The 22439-nt window shown below is 40.1% G+C and overlaps 1 protein-coding gene across 10 annotated transcripts in view; it reads right to left on the reverse strand.

Moving 5' to 3' along the window:
* Nucleotides 1-20482, reverse strand: part of AEBP2 (AE binding protein 2) — a 206190-nt gene extending 185708 nt beyond the window's left edge. For 4 of the 10 annotated variants that reach the window (XR_004809846.2, XM_049102612.1, XM_035707356.2 and 1 more), the window contains exon 1: nt 19712-20480. Coding sequence is in view for 9 of the 10 variants with exons in the window: in XM_049102612.1 (XP_048958569.1) it covers nt 19712-20382 (671 nt within the window). In the remaining variant the exon portion in view is untranslated. Of the gene's footprint in view, nt 1-19711 lie in introns of all 10 variants that reach the window. The other 6 variants (XM_049102614.1, XM_035707357.2, XM_035707358.2 and 3 more) reach the window with 4 other exon arrangements.
* Nucleotides 20483-22439: the final 1957 nt, after the last annotated feature.

The following is a 22439-nucleotide window of genomic DNA, read 5'->3' on the forward strand; positions in this document are numbered from 1 at the left end:
TAATATTCCTAGGATCATACGTGTTAAAATTTTTCACTCGGGATCCCTGGGTGGTGCAGCGGTATGGCGCCTGCCTTTGGCCCAGGGTGCGATCCTGGAGACCCGGGATCGAATCCCACATCGGGCTCCCGGTGCATGGAGCCTGCTTCTCCCTCTGCCTGTGTCTCTGCCTCTCTCTCTCTCTGTGACTATCATAAATAAATAAATTAAAATTAAAAAAAAAAAGAACTGCTTTAAAAAAAAAAAAAATTTTTCACTCAATTAGGTCTTCCCAGTGAACACCTATTGATTCTGTAAAATGTGAACAAAAGCAGCCTAGTATTTGGACAAAAACAGAAGCCAGACAAAGCACTCTTACTATTCAGATAACTACAATAATGTAAGCACTACTTCTCAATGTTATATGAATCACCTGGAATCTTACTAAGTGCAGATACTGATTTGGGAGATTTGGAGTAGGGGGTAGGACCTGAGATACTTATTTTAAAAATACCTACTTGTTGATACTACTGCTACAATGATGTTAGTAGCAAGACTCTAAGAAGATCTTTTATTACCCAAGTAAGACTGATTAGACTATCTAAGAAGTATCTCATATCGCAAAATGATAAAAAGCACACACACAAAACACATTCATAGACACACACGCGCGCACTCCCAGTGACAACAGAAAATTCTTAAATTTAAAAAAAAATACATGTTGTTAGAAATTCAAATGCAATATTTAGGAGAGTACAGGAGACATTTTCAACATAACATTCCATTTTCCCTCTTTTCCATGGGTCATTTTCCTCTTGTTAAGAAACTACCTGACACACCAGACTTTTCTACCCCAACATCTAAAGTACATAGATTTTATGAAAATGACTTCCTCTTAAGAATTCAAGGGCCAACTCACTCATACATATAAGAACAGAACCTTCTTTGAGAACTCAGATTACTGTCAAGCAAAACATCTGTGTGGTGGATGTGACAAGAGCCGACAGGGTTGCCAACACTGAAAAGTAAAGAGCAGCTTGCTAAATGACAAGATACAGGAAAAGAGGAAGCAATCCATGGATGCTGTATTATCATCATAGAGGACAAGACCATGATCTTCATGTAACATCATCATAGAGGACAAGACCATGATCTTCATGTAACAGAATAAGAAAAGTTCACTGATACGGTTTAGATTCCACATTGCAAACACTATTAAAAAAACTATTCTTTGTCAAGTTTGGGTATTATTATCAAATAGTTACACAATTAACCTAAAAAGGCTATTAAAATACTCCTTTTTCTGGAACGCCTGCGTGGCTCAGCAGTTCAGCATCTGCCTTCGGCTCAGGGAATGATCCCGGGATCCCAGGATCGAGTCCCACATGGGGCTCCCTGCGTGAAGCCTGCTTCTCCCTCTGCCTATGTCTCTGCCTTTCTCTCTCTCTCATGAGTAAATAAATGAAAACTTAAAAAAAAATAAAACACTCCTTTTTCCAACTAAGTATCTGTATGAGGCCAGATAGTCTTCACATGGTTCAACCAAACAATTCATTGCAACAGACTGCAGAATTAGAAATGGAAAACTAGCTGTTAAGACAGGTATTAAAGACATTAGGGCAGCCCGGGTGGCTCAGCGGTTCAGCGCCATCTTCGGCCCAGGGTGTGATCCTGAAGACCCGGGATCGAGTCCCACATCGGGCTCCCTGCATGGAGTCTACTTCTCCCTCTGCCTGTGACTCTGCCTCTCTCTCTCTCTTTCTATCTCTCTCTCTTTCTCTCTCTCTCTGTGTCTCTCATGAAAAAATAAATAAAATCTTAAAAAAAAATCTTTAAAGACATTAAATATAAAACATCACTTTTCAATTTTTTTTAACTGGAAATGTTATTCTAAACATTAAGAAAAATCCTGTTTAGAGGTGCCTGGCTGGCTCAGGTGTACCAAGCATGTGACCCTTAATCTCAGGGTCATGGGCACTGGAGCCCACTTAAAATAAAAAAAGACAGAAAATAGTGTTACATATAATTGGCTTATTTGTAAATTAATACTTCTAAAGTTCTTGGTCTTAATTTCCATTCCTAGAATAGTGATAAATATAACTCACATAAACTTAACAGCTTTACTGAGATCTAAGTTATATTCAGTATTTAAGAAAGCAAAGAGTTTTTAAAAGCAAAATGTAGGATGCCTGGGTGGCTCGGTGGTTGAGCATCTGCCTTTGGCTCAGGTCGTGATCCCAGGCCCCCCACCCCACCCCACCCCGCAGCATGGAGCCTGCTTCTCCCTCTGCCTGTCTCTGCCTCTCATGAATAAATAAACAAAATACTTTAAAAATAAAAATAAAAAATAAAACAGATTGGAAAGAGCATGTTTCTGAGCTGGAACATTTTTATTTTATTTGAAATGTATTGCTGAATTTGACATTGAATCTGAGGTCCAATGAACAGAAGCCTTATCAGGAATCTTCTTTTCAGTTACTTACAAGGAAATTCATTTGTACTGTGGATTTTCCTTGGTAGCTATGGATACTTTTCTTCTCCTTAATTTCTAGGTTACTGAAATGTCTAACTTTATTTTTTTTAAGATTTTATTTATTTATTCATGAGAGACACACAGAGAGGGAGGCAGAGACAGAGGCAAAGGGAGAAGCAGGCTCCATGCAGGGAGCCCAATGTGGGACTCAGTCCCAGGACCGCGGGATCACACCCTGAGCTGAAGGCAGATGCTCACTTGCTGAGCCATCCAGGTGCCCAAAATGTCTAACTGTAAATGAGCACTGAGAATAGGGGCCTGAAGGTATATGTGTATATAATCTGAATTCAAGTTTAATTTATACTCTTGTCACTCACAAAATTTTTAAGAATTTTTTTTTAATTTTATTAATTTATTCTTGAGAGACACAGAGAAAGAGGCAGAGACACAGGCAGAGGGGGAAGCAGGTCCCACACAGGGAGCCTGATGTGGGACTCCAGGATCACGCCCTGAGCCAAAAGCAGGCACTTAACCACCGAGCCACCCAGGCATCCCTCAAAAAATTTTAAATATCAGAATTTCCTATGTCACTGATTAGCAAAGTTGCAGAATCTGATTTAGGCCTCCACGTGTCTATTTATATAAAATTAGATGTGCAAGGGATGCCTGAGTGGCTCAGCGGTTGAGTGTCTGCCTTTGGCTCAGGGCATGATCCCAGAGAGTCCCAGGATCGAGTCCCACATCGGGCTCCCTACATGGAGTCTGCTTCTCCCTCTCTCCATGTCTCTCATGAATAAATAAAATCTTTTTTTAAATAAATAAACAAACAAATAAACAAATAAATATTAGATCTGCAAAACACGCCCTCCCTTATGCTTTCCCCATTAAACACCTTTCAAGACTTGCAGTTACTTGCTACATGCTCTCCTCTCCTAGGGCGCTGATAACAAATTATAGGGCTAACATAAAACAATACTAAGAGGGCACCTGGGTGGTTCAGTGGTTGAGCGTCTGCCTTTGGTTCAGGTCGTGATCCCAGGGTCCAGGGATCAAGTTTCATATCAAGCTCCCTGCAGGGAGCCTACTTCTCTCCTTCTGCCTATTTTTTTCTGCTTCTCTGTGTCTCCTATGATTAAATAAATAAAATCTTTAAAAAAAAAAAGTTTTACTGCTGAAGTTTGAGGTTCTAGTGACTTGTGCATTTGTGATATAAACACAATTAAGATCTTTAAGTATCATTGGTATTTTTCAAACAAATTTCCATCCTAGTAATCCTCTTTCATAGCTATCAGGAGAACAAAATGTAGTCTATGAAGACTGAAAAACAAGGTGCCCATATCTGCAAGTCAAATTTTCAAGACTAAGCTGCCAAAATAGAACAAGGAAATTTTGTTTGAATACTAAAACTGACATAAACTGGGCGCCTGAGTGGCTCAGTCGGTTGAGCATCTGCCTTTGGCTCAGGTCATGATCGCAGGGTCCCAGGACTGAGTCTGGCATTGGGCTCCTTGCTCAGCAGGGAGTCTGCTTCACCCTCTCCCTATGCCCCATCCCCCCACTTGTGCTCTTCTCTTTCTCAAATAAATGAAATTTTTAGAGAAGGGAAAAAAAAAAAAAAACTTGTTCACAAATCCTACTTCAAATTTATTCTTTTTTTAAAGATTTTGTTTATTTATTCATGAGAGACAGAGAGAGAGAGAGAGGGAGAGAAACAGGCAGAGGGAGAAGCAGGCTCCATGCAGGGAGCCTGGCGTGGGACTTGATCCCAAGTCTCCAGGATCAGGCCCTGGGCTGAAGGCGGCGCTAAACCGCTGGGCCATCCGGGCTGCCCCCTACTTCAAATTTAAATTCACTTAAAAGTTTTACTGTTCTGATTCAATTTATAAATTAATGCAAAACTTTTGAACTTATAAAAAGTAAGTACTAATAAAATATCATTTTAATATGTCTTAGGGACTGGGGTTCTGCACAAAAATTCATTTGGGGAAAAAAATGAAAATTGTTTTTAGATTCTTTATTTCCTCAAGAACAGACCTCAAAATTGTTAAACTACTAGCTGTGAAATGGAGAATAGTTTTACATTAAAAAGTTAGAAACAAACCAAAAAAAAGTTAGAAAACATGGAGCTGTATTATGAAGTAAGTGACAGAAAGGATAAAAAGTGCCATAAACTTAAAGATGTAGTTAGGGGATGCATGGGTGGCTCAGTAGTTGAGCACCTGCCTTCCGCCCAGCATGTGATCCTGGAGTCTCAGGATCAAGTCCTGCATCGGACTCCCTGCATGAAGCCTGCTTCTCTCTCTTCCTCTCTCTGTGTCTCTCGTGAATAAATAAATAAATAAAATCTTAAAAAAAAACAACAACAACAATGTAGTTGGAAGGGGCGTCTGACTGGTTCAGTCCGTGGATCGTGCAACTCTTGACCTGGAGATGCAAATTCAAGCTCCACCTTGAGTGCAGAGATTACTCAAAAATAAAATCTTAAAAATGAAAAGAATATAGTAGGAAAAAGAGGATGATCTAACCACTTCCTTCAGGATTTGGAAGTTACTGATTGAGGTTCCACAAAAGAACCTCCTTAATCTCTGAAGAATCCAAGATGTTTTATTTTTTTCCTTCAATGAAAACCATATCATCTTTATAAAGTCTTAGGTTCATAAGCTTCTATCTGGCTTACTATAAAACAAATAATTCTATAATTCTTATTTTTAAAGAATGGAACATGGTCCTCCACATGTACTGAAGAAAGTGGTATGAGACAAAAGCAAACACAAATTCTACTCATTTATGTTACATTTAACAGGGTCAGAGCAAGCATTATACACTTAGCTTATTAACTCTGTAACTGGTAATAGCTTTTCACAGAAATAAGTATACTGCACTTAGTTTCAAAGTATTTATCAAATTGTAGGTAAACAACATTATACCCACACATCAGGGATTCCTAATCTAATCACAAAACAGGTAAGTTGTTATTTGGTTAACAGATGATATTCTTATCCCTGAAATTGACACTCACTACTAGAATGATTACTCTATGTCTCTCCCATACTTATAATCAAAATTATAATAAGGCTAAAACTCAAAAGAGTGCCAAGCATTTCAGACAAGCCTGTATTCTTGAAAAGTGTGAAGCTGTATACCTGATATTATATGGATAATATACAACTTTAAGAGTGAAACTCTACTGTTCCTCACCTCCATTTGTTGGACTGGACTGTAATTTTGTGCCCTGCTCCTTATTTTAGACATTGACAATGGGACTGAAAGCCAAAACTAAACCAGTTACAAGAAACAGGCACTTCAAGAAAATTATAAACTGCCTACCTGTTATATTTTATGGCTTTCTCTCAAGGAAAAAAATAAAAGTATCATGTAACTTAACAAAATTTGCATCACAAAAGTAAGATACTCTAAACCTCAGCTCCTATTTTTTATCATAACAGCTAACACTTACTGAATGTATTTCCCAAAAATAGCTACACCATATACACTGTCCCACATCTTTTTCTTACAAGAGGGCATCAAGGTGCTGGAGGGTCATTATTACTATCCCCTTGAATCTCAACAAGCCTGAAACTACTGCAAAAGTGACACTGCTAGATTTACAAGACGAGGTCATAAAAGGCAATAGCACAGCTTCAACCTAACTTTGGGACACACAGCTTGGGAGACCAGGACTACCAAGGAAAAACCAGAACTACCACAGCTTCAGAAACTTCCCTAGCTACCATGCAGAAAAGATCTTGTGAAAAGTACACAGAGCTAGAGAAAGATGCCAGGGAGTCTTAGCTGTATCAGTTTTCATAGTCCAGGCACCACGCATGTGACAGACCTGTGAGTGGTTAAGGGAGTTTTCTGGTGATGAGAGTCCCTAACCTTTTCTAAACTGTTCACTTGTAGTTCTAAACTGACACTAAATGGAGCAAGAATGACCTACCCCTACCCAGCCCTGCTCAGATCTTAGATCTGTAAGCAAAATAATTGTTTAAAACCATTAATGTAAAAAATAAAAAAATAAAAAAAATAAAACCATTAATGTTGGAGTTGGTTGTCATGCAGCCATAGTAACTGAAAGCATGCTTGACATGTATTAACTCATTTAATCAAAAAAGTTGATTAAACCACATGAGGTAGGTACTATCAGTACCCTCATCTTAACAGATAAAAGAGACTGAAATATAGAAATTATATGACTTGCCCAAAGTCACACAAATACAAAACACAAATGCCAAACAACTCAGCAGACACATTTATACATAGGAAATATTTGAGCAAATCAGATTTGAGAAATACTGAAATACAGCCTGTATCACGTCAAAGTAACTGACAGGTTCACTTGGTGTGCACATACAAAAAGTTGTTTCTTTGTTTTTGTACATCTATAACATTCATAACACAAAAGATATTTAACATTCATATATAATTTGATTAATTTAGGCAGACAGAATCACTTCTCAGCCTTTTGGCTAAGATCAAGTGTTTTTAGGCAGATAGATAGTTTTGCTAACAAGTTTCCTGGGGTGCCTGGGTGGCTCAGTTAAGCGTTCCACTCTTGATTTCAGCTCAGGTTACAATCTAAGGCTTGTGAGATCAAGCTTGGCATCTGGTTCCATGCTGGATATGGATCTTAAGATTCTCCCTCTCCCCTTCCCTCTGCCCCTCCTCTTTCTTTAAAAAAAAAAAAAAAAAAAAATTCCTACAAGCCAATTAGCTTTATAAAAAAATAATTCAAGGTCATAGAAAGCAACACTATCCTCAAGTAGAACTTGTCCCAAATTTAGAACTTAAGCCACTAAAACAGATAGAAGCCTACAATGTCAACATAAAATCCAACTCCAAATATTCATTTGTCTAGGGATAAAGGGGCAGAGACTTTGGCTTTTCTTTATCAAGAACAAATAGTAAATGATGAAACTGATTTTAAATGGGATTAAAGAATTTAGATCACATCAGATTTCAGTAAGGCCACCTGGTTTTGCCTTCCAAACTGCTATGGTATTGCAGGCTTTTAGGTCTTTAAACTCAGAAGCAATTAGAAAAAACAAGTTAAAAATGAAAAAAAAAAGTAAAAGTCCTTATTTTATTTTTTTTTTAAGATTTTATTTATTTATTCATGAGAGACAGAGAGAGAGAGAAAGGCAGAGACACAGGCAGAGGGAGAAGCAGGCTCCATGCAGGGAGCCTGACGTGGGACTCGATCCCCGGTCTCCAGGATCACGCCCCGGGCTGAAGGCGGCACTAAACTGCGGAGCCACCCGGGCTGCCCAAAGTGCTTGTTTGATTACATGCATTATATATCTCAAGTCACATATTCTTAAGGCCTTCCCTACTCCCCTAAGGTAGAAAGAATTCTGCTTCCTTCTGATCTGATTGATTGTACTATGAATCACCTGTAAGCCTCTCATTTAGAGTAAACTCCTAAACCTAAGCAGTATAGTGCCTTGCACACAGTAAATGCTCACATACTTTTAGTGACAAATTTAAGTAGCATTTTTAAGGCAAGTAAAATATATGGCTTTGTCATACTGAAATAATCATAAAAATTAATTGGAGGCACACTAAAAATCATTAGCCAAAACCAAGATATTATTATTACTATTGTTACTGTAATTACAAGCTATTATCACTGTAATTTAAAAAGCTAAAATGGGTTTTTCTAATCAAGAAAAAGACTACTTTCCATCCCTACAATTATTTCTCTGAATAAAAACAAAAGATTTTTTCCCCAAGACCCAGCAGCATTCACTAAATTGGTCAAAAGGGACTTTATGCAACAATGATGAAATATAGCCTATGGAAAACAAGTAGGCTGCATTCTTACATGCACATCATTTGAAATTTGCTTCTCATTTCTAGTCTATTGCTCTTTAAGATTACTCCACCCACATTTTTCTCGCAGTTTAAGACCAGCTCAGCAAGCAATTACGTTCAAAAAGACTGTAATACTAAAAACATTCTATTTCAATGTAATTACATTATATAAGGAGTTAGCTTTTACCTTTTTTTTAATCTTTTACCTTCAAAAAGATTTCCAGGAAAATGCCTATATGCCAAGAAAGTTATGTAAAAAAAATCTGCTATGAAGAATAACACTCATTTTATACAGAAGCAATCACATTTGTTTTTTTTTAAGTTGGTGTAAAAGCATAAAAATAATTTTATCAGACGATTTCATACACACATTTCTGGCAAAAATGCCTACAGAACTCCTAAACACCTCAAAAGACATGTTCAAATGACTGTCAACATAAATGTAAAGCACTAAAAAATCTACTGCTGACTCATCCATTCTTGGTACTTTGACAAATACTTATAAAAAGTAATGACAAAAATTTTATAATTTAGAAATAAAATAGCAGGGACGCCTGGGTGGCTCAGCGATGGAGCATCTGCCTTTGGCTCAGGGCGTGATCCTGGAGTCCTGGGATAGAGTCCCACAGCAGGCTCCCTGCATGGAGCCTGCTTCTCCCTCTGCCTATGTCTCTGCCTCTCTCTATGTCTCTCTCATGAATAAAAAAATCTTTAAAAGAAAAAAAAAAAAAAGAAAGAAAGAAAATGCTACTAAAGACTCTATTCCCCGGAAGACTGAGTAACTACAACACTTAAAAATCAACTTTTATACTTCATAGCCTTCAAAGGAATCTAGGCTATATTATAATTACCAATGAAAATCAGGCCCAGAAATGTAAATGAATTCAAGCTCCTAAGTTATTCTTTGTAAGAGAGGCTGAAATTTAAACTAGCCACTGACTTAATACTATTTTAATTAAACTCCCCCAGTCAAGGCTGGTTACAAGAGTCATACAGGCAGCATAAGAGCTTAAAGCACATCCGCCAGGACTGCCTACATTCTCCAGGAGCTATGCAACTCTGGGTAAGTTCTAATGTCTGCTTTCCTCGCTTCATCAGTTGTTTGTGAGGATGCAATGAATTGAACTTCATAAAATCCTTCCAATAAGCTCATGAGTCTCAGATTCATAAGCAAAGCACACACAATAGTTTTCACCTAAAATAGTATGTAAATTTATTTCTTTGTTCGGAAACAAAATATTAGTTGGGGATGTCTGCTTTTTAAATTACTCAAAAACCACAACTTTTTTCAAATACTGTTTCTAACTATGCTGTTAAAAAGAATTGGGAGAAGGGGTACCCAGTGGCTCTGTTACAAGAACACAAGACTCTTGATCCTGGAGGTTGTGAGTCTGAGCCCCACATTGGGTATAGAGATTACTTAAATGAGTAAATACACGGAAAAAAAAAAAAAGAAGAAGAAGAATTGAGGGAATGTATGAGGCACAGAATGGTTCTCCTTGTTTCATACAGTCATGATAGTGAGAAAGAAGAAATATGTATCAGGTACATCTACATTCAGCTGAATTCAACAAATTATTGAATTCTGAACATAGGCAGTGCAATAGGTGAATACAGCTGGTAAGCAATGCAAGTATAAAAAATAAACGGAGGGCAGCCCAAGTGGCTCAGCAGTTTGGTGCCACCTTTGGCCCAGGGCGTGATCCTGGAGACCCAGGATCGAGTCCGCATCGGGCTCCCTGCATGGAGCCTGCTTCTCCCTCTGCCTGTGTCTCTACCTCTCTGCCTCTCATGAATAAATAAATAAAATATTTAAATAAATAAATAAATAAAACCAGACTTTAATCCTTACAAATGTTATAGCCTAGAAAAAACAAACACAAACGGGTATTTTTTTTTTAAAGATTTTATTTATTTATTCATGATAGTCACAGAGAGAGAGAGAGAGAGAGAGGCAGAGACACAGGCAGAGGGAGAAGCAGGCTCCATGCACCGGGAGCCCGATGTGGGATTTGATCCTGGGTCTCCAGGATCGCGCCCTGGGCCAAAGGCAGGCGCCAAACCGCTGCGCCACCCAGGGATCCCACAAACAGGTATTTTAATACAATACCATAAATTATGGTGATTTTTGAAAGCAGAAGAACCTATCTAAACTATGTTTGAGATCCTGGCTATAACAAAGCCATGCTTGCAATACTCTGGGTTTGTCGAAAGGATAAAATCGAAAGGATAAAATAGAAAGCATTTGCCAAGTCTACTTCAGAATCATCACATTTGAGCTCCAAATTGTATCATTTAAATTCTCACTTTTAAGAAAAAAAAAAACTAATCTGAAGTTCAGAGAAATAAAATGATTTGCAAGCCGTCTCCAGTAAAGCCAGTACTACAATATCATTCATTCTCACCCAAGTTTTCCTTCCACATCTATATGCATGAGAATGGAAGCATAAATGACTCTATGAATTAAATATAGCCCTGGGGGAAGCCTGGGAGGCTTAGCAGGTTAAGCGTCTGCCTTCAGCTCAGGTCATATCTCAAGGGTTCAGGATCCAGCCCAACACTGGGCTCCCTGCTCAGCAGGAAGCCTGCTTCTCCCTCTCCCTCTGCATTCCCCCTATTTGTGCTCTCTGACTCTATCTCTGTCAAATAAATAAATAAACAAATATATTTTTAAATAAATAAATACAACCCTAGGCCCTCTACATATTCCATCTCATTTAATCACAATACTAAAATATCCTATTTTACAGGTAAGGAAGCAAATTTTGAGAAGTAAATTGTAACTCCTAAGTTAAGGTTCATGCTCCTTCACTACCCAACTTTTCCTTGAGTTATTTCAGTGATGGATGTGTCTGGAAAAATAAGCAAGCTATTGTTCCAATGAAATCCTCAAGAAAAAAAACATTTTACTCAAAAATAATAACATAATATTTTTCTTATAAGCTATCCAGGAAATTAGTTTTTCTTTCCTTTGATTTAGTTTCCCAAGCATGACTTTTTCCCCAACTTCTACCCTAGCTCTAGTCTCTTCATTTCACACCTGTACTATTCCTACCACTTCCTAATTGGTCTCGCAGCTCCCATAATTTCCTCTCTACCTTTGCCACGTTTTCCTATAACACAGGAGATTCATCATTCATCCAAAATACATTTAAGAATACCTAAGGGGTGCCTGGTTGGCTCTGTAGGTAGAGAATGCAATCTTGATCTTGGGGTTGTAAATCTGAAACCCACACTGGGTGTAGAGATTACTGAAAAAATGTTAAAAGAAAAAAGAATCCCTAAAATAAGTATCAAGCACTGTGCCAGGTGCTGTGGATAGAACAATGATCAAAAGAGACAGGATTCCTATTCTCAAGGAGCATATATTCTAGCAGGAAAGAGAAACAGTAAATACTCAAACTGTAACAAGGGCAACAAAAAACTTGGGAGTGCTAGCAATGTGCCTCAACAAAGAATCAGGAATAGTCAGCCCGTGAAAATGTTTGATAAAACCTGAATGTGATTAGGAGTTACAAAGACAGAAGTTGGGGAGCAGCAAAAGAATCTGATTCACAAATCCACACTGACAAAATGCCTACATTTGTGTTGGCATAAGAAATCCCACTTTAGCCATTCTTATTTTCCAGTTCCAATGTGAATCCTCTGACCTAGAAAGAAGTCTCCTGAATATGGTAGGCTCTTTCCTATGCTTCATTTAGACTTTCTAAAAATTTCCCATCACTCACCTAACACTAAAATCCAGTACCCTCCCACCAAAATTTTAACCACTGACTACAATATTTGCCAGTTTTTATTTTAATGTAATATACTGTGTCACAAACACTTTACAGAAAAACTAGAAAACAACGGAACCATCTTTTTTAGTCTTGTCATTAAAAACGAAGTATCTGAGGGCACGTGGCTGGCTCAGTCTGTAGAGCATGCGACTCTTCATCTCACGGTAGTGAGGTTCAAGCCCCACATTGGGCATGGAGCCTATTTAAAAAATAAAAATAAAACTGAGGAGGCATCATCACATTTCTTTCTTATCAGTAGAAAGAGCACCAAATTTTTTTTTAAAGATTTTATTTTATTTATTCATAGAGACAGAGAGAGAGAGAGGCAGAGACACAGGCAGAGGGAGAAGCAGGCACCACACAGAGAGCCTGACGTGGGACTCGATCCCAGGTCTCCAGGATCACACCCTGGGCTGCAGGCGGTGCTAAACCGCTGCGCTACCGGGACTGCCCAAAAGAGCACCAAATTAAGCATCAGAGTAAATGCTCAAAATGTGATTTTTTTTAAACATCCATACATCCCTCTGATCTCCTCTGATGCCCAAAATTGTCCATTTAGTTCCAAGACCAACATAACCGTGATTTGCACAAATGCATGCTAACAGTCATAAAAATGAACTCGACATGTGAGTAGATCACTGCAAGTCCATTACCAGTACTAGAAAATAAACTCCGAAGAGTTTTACTAATAGGTCAGTAGCTCACTTATATATTAAAAACTATTATGTGACCTTTTAGGTCGACCACTGAATAGATTATATATGTTAAAGGAAAGCTGATTAAAATGTAGATTTTGCAATGAAATATTTGGCCTGGCATATCCTTTTGCAAGTCTCTGTGGCACTCATTTACAGATACTTGCCACACAATTACCAGTTGGTCTAGTACTTTTTGGCATTCAGATCTGATACTGCTTCATTACAACAAAAGATCATTACCGGCTATTTCTAGCTCATTTGTGCAATTTGTCTCCCCAACTCATGAGGTCAGGGGGCTTTGTTTTACTCACTACTCTGTACCCTGTACCTAGAATACCACCTGGCACATAACAGAGGGATTCTATGTATACCCGTGGGCTAAATACCTATCACACAGTAAACATTTAAAATAGACTGTGTGCCAAATACTCTACATGTAATCCCCTTAACAATCTTATAGGATAGTTAACTATTATTGTCCCTTTTTTACAGAAGAGAAACCTGAACAGTAAGATGGTAAATAAATAACTGTCCCATAGTCACCCAGTTTAAGTGAAAACCAGAATTCAAACCACACATTCTGACTCAAATCACAGTCTTAAACCACTATTCTCCCTATACCTTCTCCCTCCTTAACTTCAAAATTTCCATTTAACTTTGATAAAATGTTATGCATTTTTATACAGTAAACGCTTCTTAACAATTATTTAGGGGGAAAAAAAACCTCTGGTGACTATCCATTTCAGACTTTCCATACTCACACTCATTTAAAAAATGTTTTTTACAGACATTAACAATTTCAGAATTGTCCTATCATTTTTGTTGGTAGAATTGTCCACAATCAGTTAGTTAATAAACAATTATTATGTATCTCTGGATCTCCTCTAAATTGGTAGTTTTTGTTTTATTCTAAGGTTTTACTTAATCATTTATATGAGAGAGAAGAGGGCACACGTGCGCAAGCCACGGGAGGGACAGAGAAGGAGAGAGAGAATATCATGCAGACTCCATACTTAGTGCTGAGCCCCATACAGGGCTCGATGCCACAACCCTGAAATCATGACCTGAGGAGAAACCAAGTCAGACTTTTAACCAACTGAGCCAACCAGGTGCCCCTTGTTCTTTTTGTTTTTTAAGGTAAACTCTACTCCTAACATGAGGCTTGAACTCATGACCCTGAGATCAAAAATCATATACTCTACCAGCTGACCAGCCAGGTGCCCCCAAACTAGTAGCTCTTAGACCAAATTCCTTTGAAAATCTGCTAGAAGTTGTCAACATCTTCTCAGAGAAATCACATAAAATTTTGCATAGGATCTCACTGGCTTTACTGGAGTACACTGACCCAATGACTAAACTTAGCAATATCAAATACAATGATCCAACCAAAGGCACTAAATCCTGGCCTTCAGTTTATAGTTCCCTTTATTTATATAAATTGTATTGTTATTTCAATTTAATGCTAATAATTAATTACTCACCATACCCAAGGTACTGTATTTAGACACTATAAAGATCTAAATGAGCTAAAACTGTTTCTGCTCTCAAAAACACCACTGTACAACAAAATGGATAAAGCAAGCATTCAAATAACATGGATTCTTCAGAAAGTTCACAGGACTCTACCAGAAATTCTTTTGCACTTCAGAACACCTTCATGGTAAAATCTAACCTTTTTACGTAGTTAGGGAACCAAGGCTCAAAGATATTACTTAAAATCATAATACAGGTAGCAAGACCAAGATCTAAATTGTGACCTTTGACTCAGATACACACTCTTTATACGAGCATTCTATTTTTTTTATACAAGCATTCTATATCCCACCACCTAGAATAAAGCCATAAGCAGGAAGGAAAAAAATACATCTATAGGAATTAAATGGAAAAAGAAATTAAAGCCAGAATTCGTTGTGGCATTTTGATGGGCCTTAAGTGAACAAAATCTGAAGTAATTATTGTGTAACAGGGAATAAATGAAAAAAGAAAATAGGAAAAACTTACCTGCTACATGAAAACGTAGGAAGAAGAAAAAATAAGTATATTTAGGTCATAAAATGACTTTGTGGCTTCTTCTGCCACTTGCTCTGAGGGGAAATAGCTGCTATGTCATGAGGATACACAGATTCTGACTTGGTGAGTAACTGAAGCATCCTGCCAAGAGCTACAATAAGTAAGCCATCTTGGAAACACATGTCTAGCCCCAGTCAAATCTTCAGATGACTGCAGTGCTGGCCAACCTTTTCACTACAATCTCATGAAACTCTGAGCCAGAACCACCCAGCTAAGCCTATCCACTTCTAACTCTCAGAAACCACTGTGTGATAACAAATGTCTGTTCCTTTAAAAGTTGCTAAATTTGAAAGAAATTTGCTACACAGCAATAAATAATAGCTAATACAACTGGCAAGGTGTAAAATTTGACTCTGTTTATATAAGACTCAATAAAGTCTTGTGCTAGGAACATACACCTTGGAATTAAAAGTCTCACAGCAATACGCAAGATGGATGAAGCGGAAAGCATTTTTCTCTTCCCGTCTTCCACAATATTCAATAGAGTCCTGCACATAGTAAATACCTGTTTGGTTAGCAAATCAACTTACAGGATTCTCTGACTCAACATGGTAGCCTTAACTTTTCTTAAAAGTAAAATGACCCCCTAGAATCTCTCCATAAATTCAGTCCTGAAGTCTGTAGTTTTTTCATGATTTGTTTCATGCACAGAACCATGCCTTACTTAACTGGGAGTTACAGGTTATCAAAGAAAACGGAGACCTACTAAAAAGCTCTTTTCCCTAAACTTAATCAAAATAAAAGGTCATTGAAAAGAATGACTTTAGAGACTATGGACAGCTGCTTCAGAGTTGAAGAGGTAAATACTGAAAGGAGTTTATCATAAAGTATGAGCAAAAATTACTTTACATAAAAGTATTGCATTGCCTCAACCATAGAGATCCTTAATAAATCTTGATGATAACTTCAGCAAGCAGCCTTCTGGTATGAACAGGACTTAAAAATTTAGACTCCAAATTGGAAGATCTTCCCAGTCATACCACTGAGAATTTGGGCAATATAAGCCCATTTTCCCAGCATCAGAGCAATGTCAGTTACACCTCAAAGTTTGCAACCCCCTAAGATTGGGATTACAAATCTTGATCCACAAAATGATAAGGGCCTGTGGCCTTTCCTGATCACTAAGTTTCATACTTTTATGTCTTTCCCTATTACCCCCATCCTTACACATGCACTTTTCACTTGGCATGGACTTACCCAGAAAGGTGGTAAAAGTGGCTGATGGTGGTCTTGGCTTTTCAAAACAAGTTATGGCTTCTATTCTATCTAGTTGGAGGGGGAAGGGGGAACACACATATACATATATATGTGTGTGTGTGTATAATACATTGTTATATATGTGTATATACATGTATATATTATATATAAATGACATATATAATTTCTTTTTGTAGTTGTTTCATTCATATATTTGTTTGTGGTTTTATTCATATATATGTATACATGTATATATATATGAATGAAACAACTACAAAAGAAATTATCAATTCACTTACACAGAAAAGGTAATACTTCCAGTGTATAATTTGATTCAATAGCTAGAATTTGTGAACTTAAAAACTTTCAGAAGTATTTTAAATTCTAAAATTCTATTTAAAAGTTCGTCTCTGAAATTAACTTAAAAGATGGTAATTATTTTTTTAAAGTGATAATTTTTTAAAAAATACTTAAGCTTAGGTTTGAAGTAAAAGAAAAACTAGTTCATAGTGGTCTCAAACAGCTAAATATTCCCCTAAAGAAAATAAATTCGATATCAACATTAAGGTTTTCTAACTTTACCAAAATAAACACACTAATATGCTTATTCTGGTTTTGAATAACTTTCTCATGGGGAAAATAATCAATGTTTTTGTAGCAATTGTCATTTATTCATTTTATAAATCAGTCATTTTTCACCACACAACATTTCCACTAGATGTTTATAAACTGACACCTTGGATCTGAGCTTTAAATATCTAAGTCTTTATATCTAAATGTTTCTTAAAAAGAAGCACTTACAATTAAAAATACTTAAGATAGTTCAACAAATTCCAAGGTATGTTAAACTCAAAAGTATGATCTAATTTCAAAGTAAGAGAAAAATTGAACAGGTATTCTAGAACAGTAAATTTTAATAATAAAATTATTTTTATAGGAATGCCCAAATTTTTTAAAAGCACTTTAAAATCACGATATCCTTACATCAGTTACAAAAGTAATTATGGCCTCCTACCATGAAATCAATTTATAAAATCTACATAGATTAATGTAATCTGCAGAACAGTTCCTAAGAACTATGAATCCTTTCCAAATTTAAAAGGACCCTTAAGGGCAGCCCGGGTAGTTCGGCAGTTTAGCGCCGCCTTCCGCCCAGGGCGTGATCCTGGAGACGGGGGATCGAGTCCCACATGGGGCTCCCAGCGTGGAGCCTGCTTCTCCCTCTGCCTGTGTCTCTGCCTCTCTCTGTGACTCTCATGAATAAATAAATAAAAATCTTTAAAAATAAAAAAAAAAAAGGACACTTAAGGAAAAAAAAACTTAAAGGCAACAAGGGGGCATTTAAGAATGAAGATTAAGACTACCGTATCCAGTTTCACTAGCAAAACCTTTTCGTACAAGTGATAATCTTTCACTCTGAAACAGTAAAAAGATTACAATATTTTGCACTCTCTAATGTTTAAGCATTAAGAAAAGCAAGTATGTTTGATTATGAAGCTTTAACCTTATTTGGACTTGTGGCACTAATATCTTAGTCCTTACTCTGAAATATGATGTAAAAATTAGATATTCCAGTGATTATCTTATAAATATGAAATGAAGCCAAAACTCCACTTCCTGAAATATTACTTGACCAATAATAGTTCATCTCCTAAATGGATGTAGCAAATAGTAACTTAAAAAAAAAAAAAAAAAATCCTGGCACATACAGCTTGTTATTTGAGTTGAGTATTCTAACTCTTGTGAAGTGGAAGTAGGAGGCTTGAGAACCTTTGTTCGGATCCAGCTCTTCCACTCCATACTTACTTTTTGAGTAAGACAATTTGCTTCACCTGTTAAATGGAAGTCAAAGTAATTCCTATCTTGCACCAGAATTGTGAGAATGAATAGAGACATTTAAATTGTGCAGTGCTAAACCTGTGTGTGCCCACACACGCTGGATAAATGGAAGAACTGTGCTAGATGTTAACTGTATAAACTGATGTCAACTTTCAAATATCTGCTGGTACCAATGGACGAGGATATACTAAAATGATAAATAACATATGCTTCATTGTGTGGGTCACATCAATTTTTAATCATCTTAAAGATTCTCCTTCCTGCCATACCTACATAGTTCAGCACAGTCTCTCTAGGGTTTGTACAGTCTACTTTACTCCATCCATCCATCCAAGGTATTTTCTTCTCTAAAGTAAATGTCGAACTGAATCTAGTGCTATATTTTCACGTTTTTTAGAGTTTTGTATTCCTTGTAACATTAACGATAAACCAAAGTGTTCGTTTTATTAGTTACCAATCCGAATTCCTAAAACCTCAGAATACTTAAACTTTTAAAGACCAATCAATACCGATGGTTAAAAATCCTACTGTTCATCAAAACATCAAAACATTAATAGATGGTCAAAATAAAGGCCAGGAGCAGTATAATAGGCATGACATGGTTGTCTCTGTGTTTAAAAAAAAAAAAAGTACATTAAAAACCAATTAGTTAAAATAGGAAGTTTTCCAAAGTGATGAGAAGTAATAACTGAAACACACTAATGCAATAAACTGTAATGTCTCCAAAACATGAAGCGTATTTTCGACTGTATTCATGTTATTTTTTTTTTTTTTTAATTTTTATTTACTTATGATAGGCACACAGTGAGAGAGAGAGGCAGAGACACAGGCAGAGGGAGAAGCAGGCTCCATGCACCGGGAGCCCGACGTGGGATTCGATCCTGAATCTTCAGGATCGCGCCCTGGGCCAAAGGCAGGGGCCAAACCGCTGCGCCACCAGGGGATCCCTATTCATATTATTTCTAACAAGCTTTAGAAAAAGGCTACTTATTTCTTCAGAGATCTCTCCGATCCACGACTTTAATATCACCGTCTAAAAAATCATGACATTCCTGTTAAAGATTCTAAACCACATACCAATATGGTGTGCCTTCCGGGCTGTACCTCATTACGATTCCCAATTCTTTGATCCCCTCACATCATCTTAAAGGACATCAATCCATTATTCTCGTCTACAATTCCTACAAGTGTTTCTAAACTTTCTCCCCACGTTTAGTCACAAAGCAAAATACAAGTTAGCAAAATCACTTTGGAGAGCGTATATAATGACTACACGTGAGAAATTGTAGAAGCACTGACCAAATTACAAAAGGCCAGTCGTTTTCCTTCTAAGTGGCGAAAAGTGATAGTGGGGGGTGGGGGGGGGGGGGTCTCCTCCCTGAACAAGGAAGTTCTGTTAAATCCAGGCGAGACCAGCCATGTTGGAAAACACTTGTCAATTACAGTTCTGACAAGTGTTCGCGAACACGGTGGGGCCGAGCGAACCCTGTGTACCGGGGTGTGAGCATCGAGGCCCTCGGGAGCTCCGCCAGGGGATCGGGGCCTACTTTGAGGGCTGTTTCGGAGTTGGCGCTGTCCGTAGGTCCGTCCGGAGCGCAGAGCCGAGGGGGGAAAGAGGGCGGGGAAAGGAGAGTTGGGGGGGGCCGGTCGGAGAGTTGCGGGCGGCCATCCGCGGCGAGAGGGGCGCGGCGGGCAGGAGAGATTTCCGAGTTGGGAGCCGGGGGGAGGGGCCGCGGATCTGGGGCGCAGGGGGACCTCAGTTTAAGAAAAAAAAAAAAAAAAGAAAGTCCCCTCGTGCCCCCCTCGAGAGGCGCACGAGCGCAGAAAGGAGAAGGGAAGGGGACACCCTCCCGGGCACTGACCTGTCCTCCGAGTCCATGCGGCTCAGGGGTTCCCCGTCCGACGACATCTCCAAGCTGCCTCGCCGGCCCCCGGAGGTCGCGCTGCTTCCGCCGCCCCCGGTCCCGTAACCCTCGTCGCCGCCGCTGGAGACGACGCTGCTGCTGCTGCTGCCGCCCCCGCCGCCGCCCTGGCTGCCCCGGGGTCCCTTGGGCTCCTCCAGGCCCTCCTTGCCGTCCCCATCCCCGCTGCTGCTGCTGGCGGCGCCGGGGCTCAGCGAGCGCGTCTCGTCGCTGCTGCTCCCGCCGCTGCTGCTGCCCACCAGGCTCTCGGCGCTGCTCTCCTCCTCGCCCCCGCCGCTGCTGCTGCTCTCGTCCTCCTCCTCCTCGTCCTCCTCCTCGTCCTCGTCCTCGCCGGCCTGGCTGGCGCTCTCGGGGCTCGGCTCCGACATCGTCTCCGCCTCGCCGCCCCCCACTCCGCCGCCGCCGCCGCCGCCGCCGCCCCCGCCGCCGCCGTTCAGCAGCAGCGCCGCCACCGCCTCGGCCTCGGCCTCCTCCTCCTCCTCCTCCTCTTCCTCCTCCTCCTCGGGGGGCTCAGCCCGGCCCCGCGCCGCCGGGCCGGGGCTGCCGGGGGGCAGAGGGCTCAGGCGAGAGAGCTCCTCCAGGTCGGCCATGTCGGTGATAGCGGCGGCCATGGCGGCGCCTGCTCCTCCTCCTCCTCCTCCTCCCCGCCGCCGCCTCCCTCTCCTGACTCTAGCTCCCTCGCTCGCCCCCTCCCAAACGCCCAAAACTCCGCCGCCGCCGCCGCCGCCGCCGCAGAGCAGGAGGAGGGCCCGCGAGCTGCGTCAGCCTGCACACGCGCTACGGAGCCCGCGCGGGGACAGGCGCGCCGCTGCGCGCACTCACGCGGACACGGCTGCGCGCCTGCGCGGAGGCCCGAGGTGGCGCCGCCCCCGGCCGCCCCGCCCCGCCCCCGCCCCGCCCCCCCGCCGAGGGCTCAGACTTTCCTCGGGGTCTTCCCACGCCTGCTCCGGGCCTCGCGGCCGCCGGGACACACAGAACGAAAGCTGGAGCGCTGGCCGGGGATTTTAACAGCCTTCCGAGTTCTCACGATAAAGTCATTCATTCCGGGGATGTTTGGGGAGCGTCCGCCCCCCCCACCCCCACCCCCACCCCCACCCCCGTGTGCAGGCGACGAGCCAGGAATCCAACAAGTCCCTGCTCTTGCGCGGCCCAGAGGGGAGGTGCTGGCGACGGTGGAAACGGGGAACACGGGGCGAGCTGCTGCGCCCGCGCGCGCAACGTGGAGCCACAGGTTTGGGGCCAACCGTGATTCCAACGCCCCCCAAGAAATGGTTCAGCCGGCCTCCCTGCAGACTTGGGTTCTGCTCAGGATCTTCAGACTTTGTAGCTAACGAGTCCCCCAAATTCTGTACATCCTTCTGCAGTTGAAAAAGACATCTACATTTTTTTTCCCCCAACTGGTTATGAATATTTTATCATTGTCACTTTTAAATATAGCCGGCCAACTCCAAATATTGCAGTTTTGAGGCCCACCAAATCCACTTTTTTAAATACGGTTTCTTTGATACTTGGGCAATTTCCATCTTTCCTTTATCCTCCGTATTTACATTCCACATCCCTCCAGAATTTTATCCTAATAATAGACTTTTATGTCTGTTTTATTGATCATCTTCTAGTCCCTTGTAATAAAATGAAATAAATTGAAATTAAGGATCGTGTTTGAATCTCTTGTGATCGTAGAATTTAAAGCTTTATTATTTCGAATGATCAAAGCACGTTTTTTTAAATATTTATGTAAGAGGGGCGCTTGGGTGGCTGGCTATGTCCGTTAAGCCTTGACTTTTGGTTTCAGCTCAAGTCAGGATTTCAGGCCTCAGATTGAGGCCTAGGTAGGGCTCCTCACTCAGCTAGGAATCTCTCTTTTTTTCTCCCTCCCTTCTGCCCCTCAGCGCTCCTGCCTGGACTCTCTCTCTCTCTAAAATAATAAATAAATCGTTAAATACTTACATAAGTATTAAACACAGAAGTAAAATGTTGTTGGAAATGCATCTTACAGAGATAGAACTGCTAGTTCCCACTACTTTTTTGTTTGTTTTTCAAGTAGGCTCCACACTCAGCATGGAGACCAAGGCAGGACTTGAACTCAAGACCCTGAGATCAAGACGTGAGTTGAGATCAAGAGTTGGACCTTTAACCAACTGAGCCACCCAGATGCCCCCAACTAGTTTATTTTATTGATGGATGAGTATCACCAGAATGAGAACAAGTTCAACATCCATTCTATTCCAAGTTTTCGATTCCATGGATGTACTCAGTGAGGAAACTTGTTCGCATAAATAAGTAGATGAAAATGAATGGAGTTTTTAGTAACTTGATTCTTTGAACTCCTTCCAAATTATATGCCAGAAGAATCACATAAAGATCTAACAATAAAAATTATTTTTAATGATCCATCAGCTGACAACCCTGATTAGGTTCTCTTTCAATTGTTGAAAGCAAGTTGTTGAAAACCATCTGACTTCTAAGGTTGTGTTATCCATTCTCATTCACCAATTGTTCCTTTTTTTGACATCCTGGAGATTTTTGTTTCACCCCTGGGGTATTGCACCTTGGTAGGATTTGGGGTGGAGAAGAATTATGCTTTTCTTTTTCTATAAGTAGGGAAGGGGCAACTGGGATAAGGAAGGCTGGAAAGAACTTTACACTCTGACACCAGAGGTGTATCTTC

Source organism: Canis lupus, chromosome 27 (assembly GCF_003254725.2).
Source record: "Canis lupus dingo isolate Sandy chromosome 27, ASM325472v2, whole genome shotgun sequence".
NCBI lineage: Eukaryota > Metazoa > Chordata > Mammalia > Carnivora > Canidae > Canis > Canis lupus.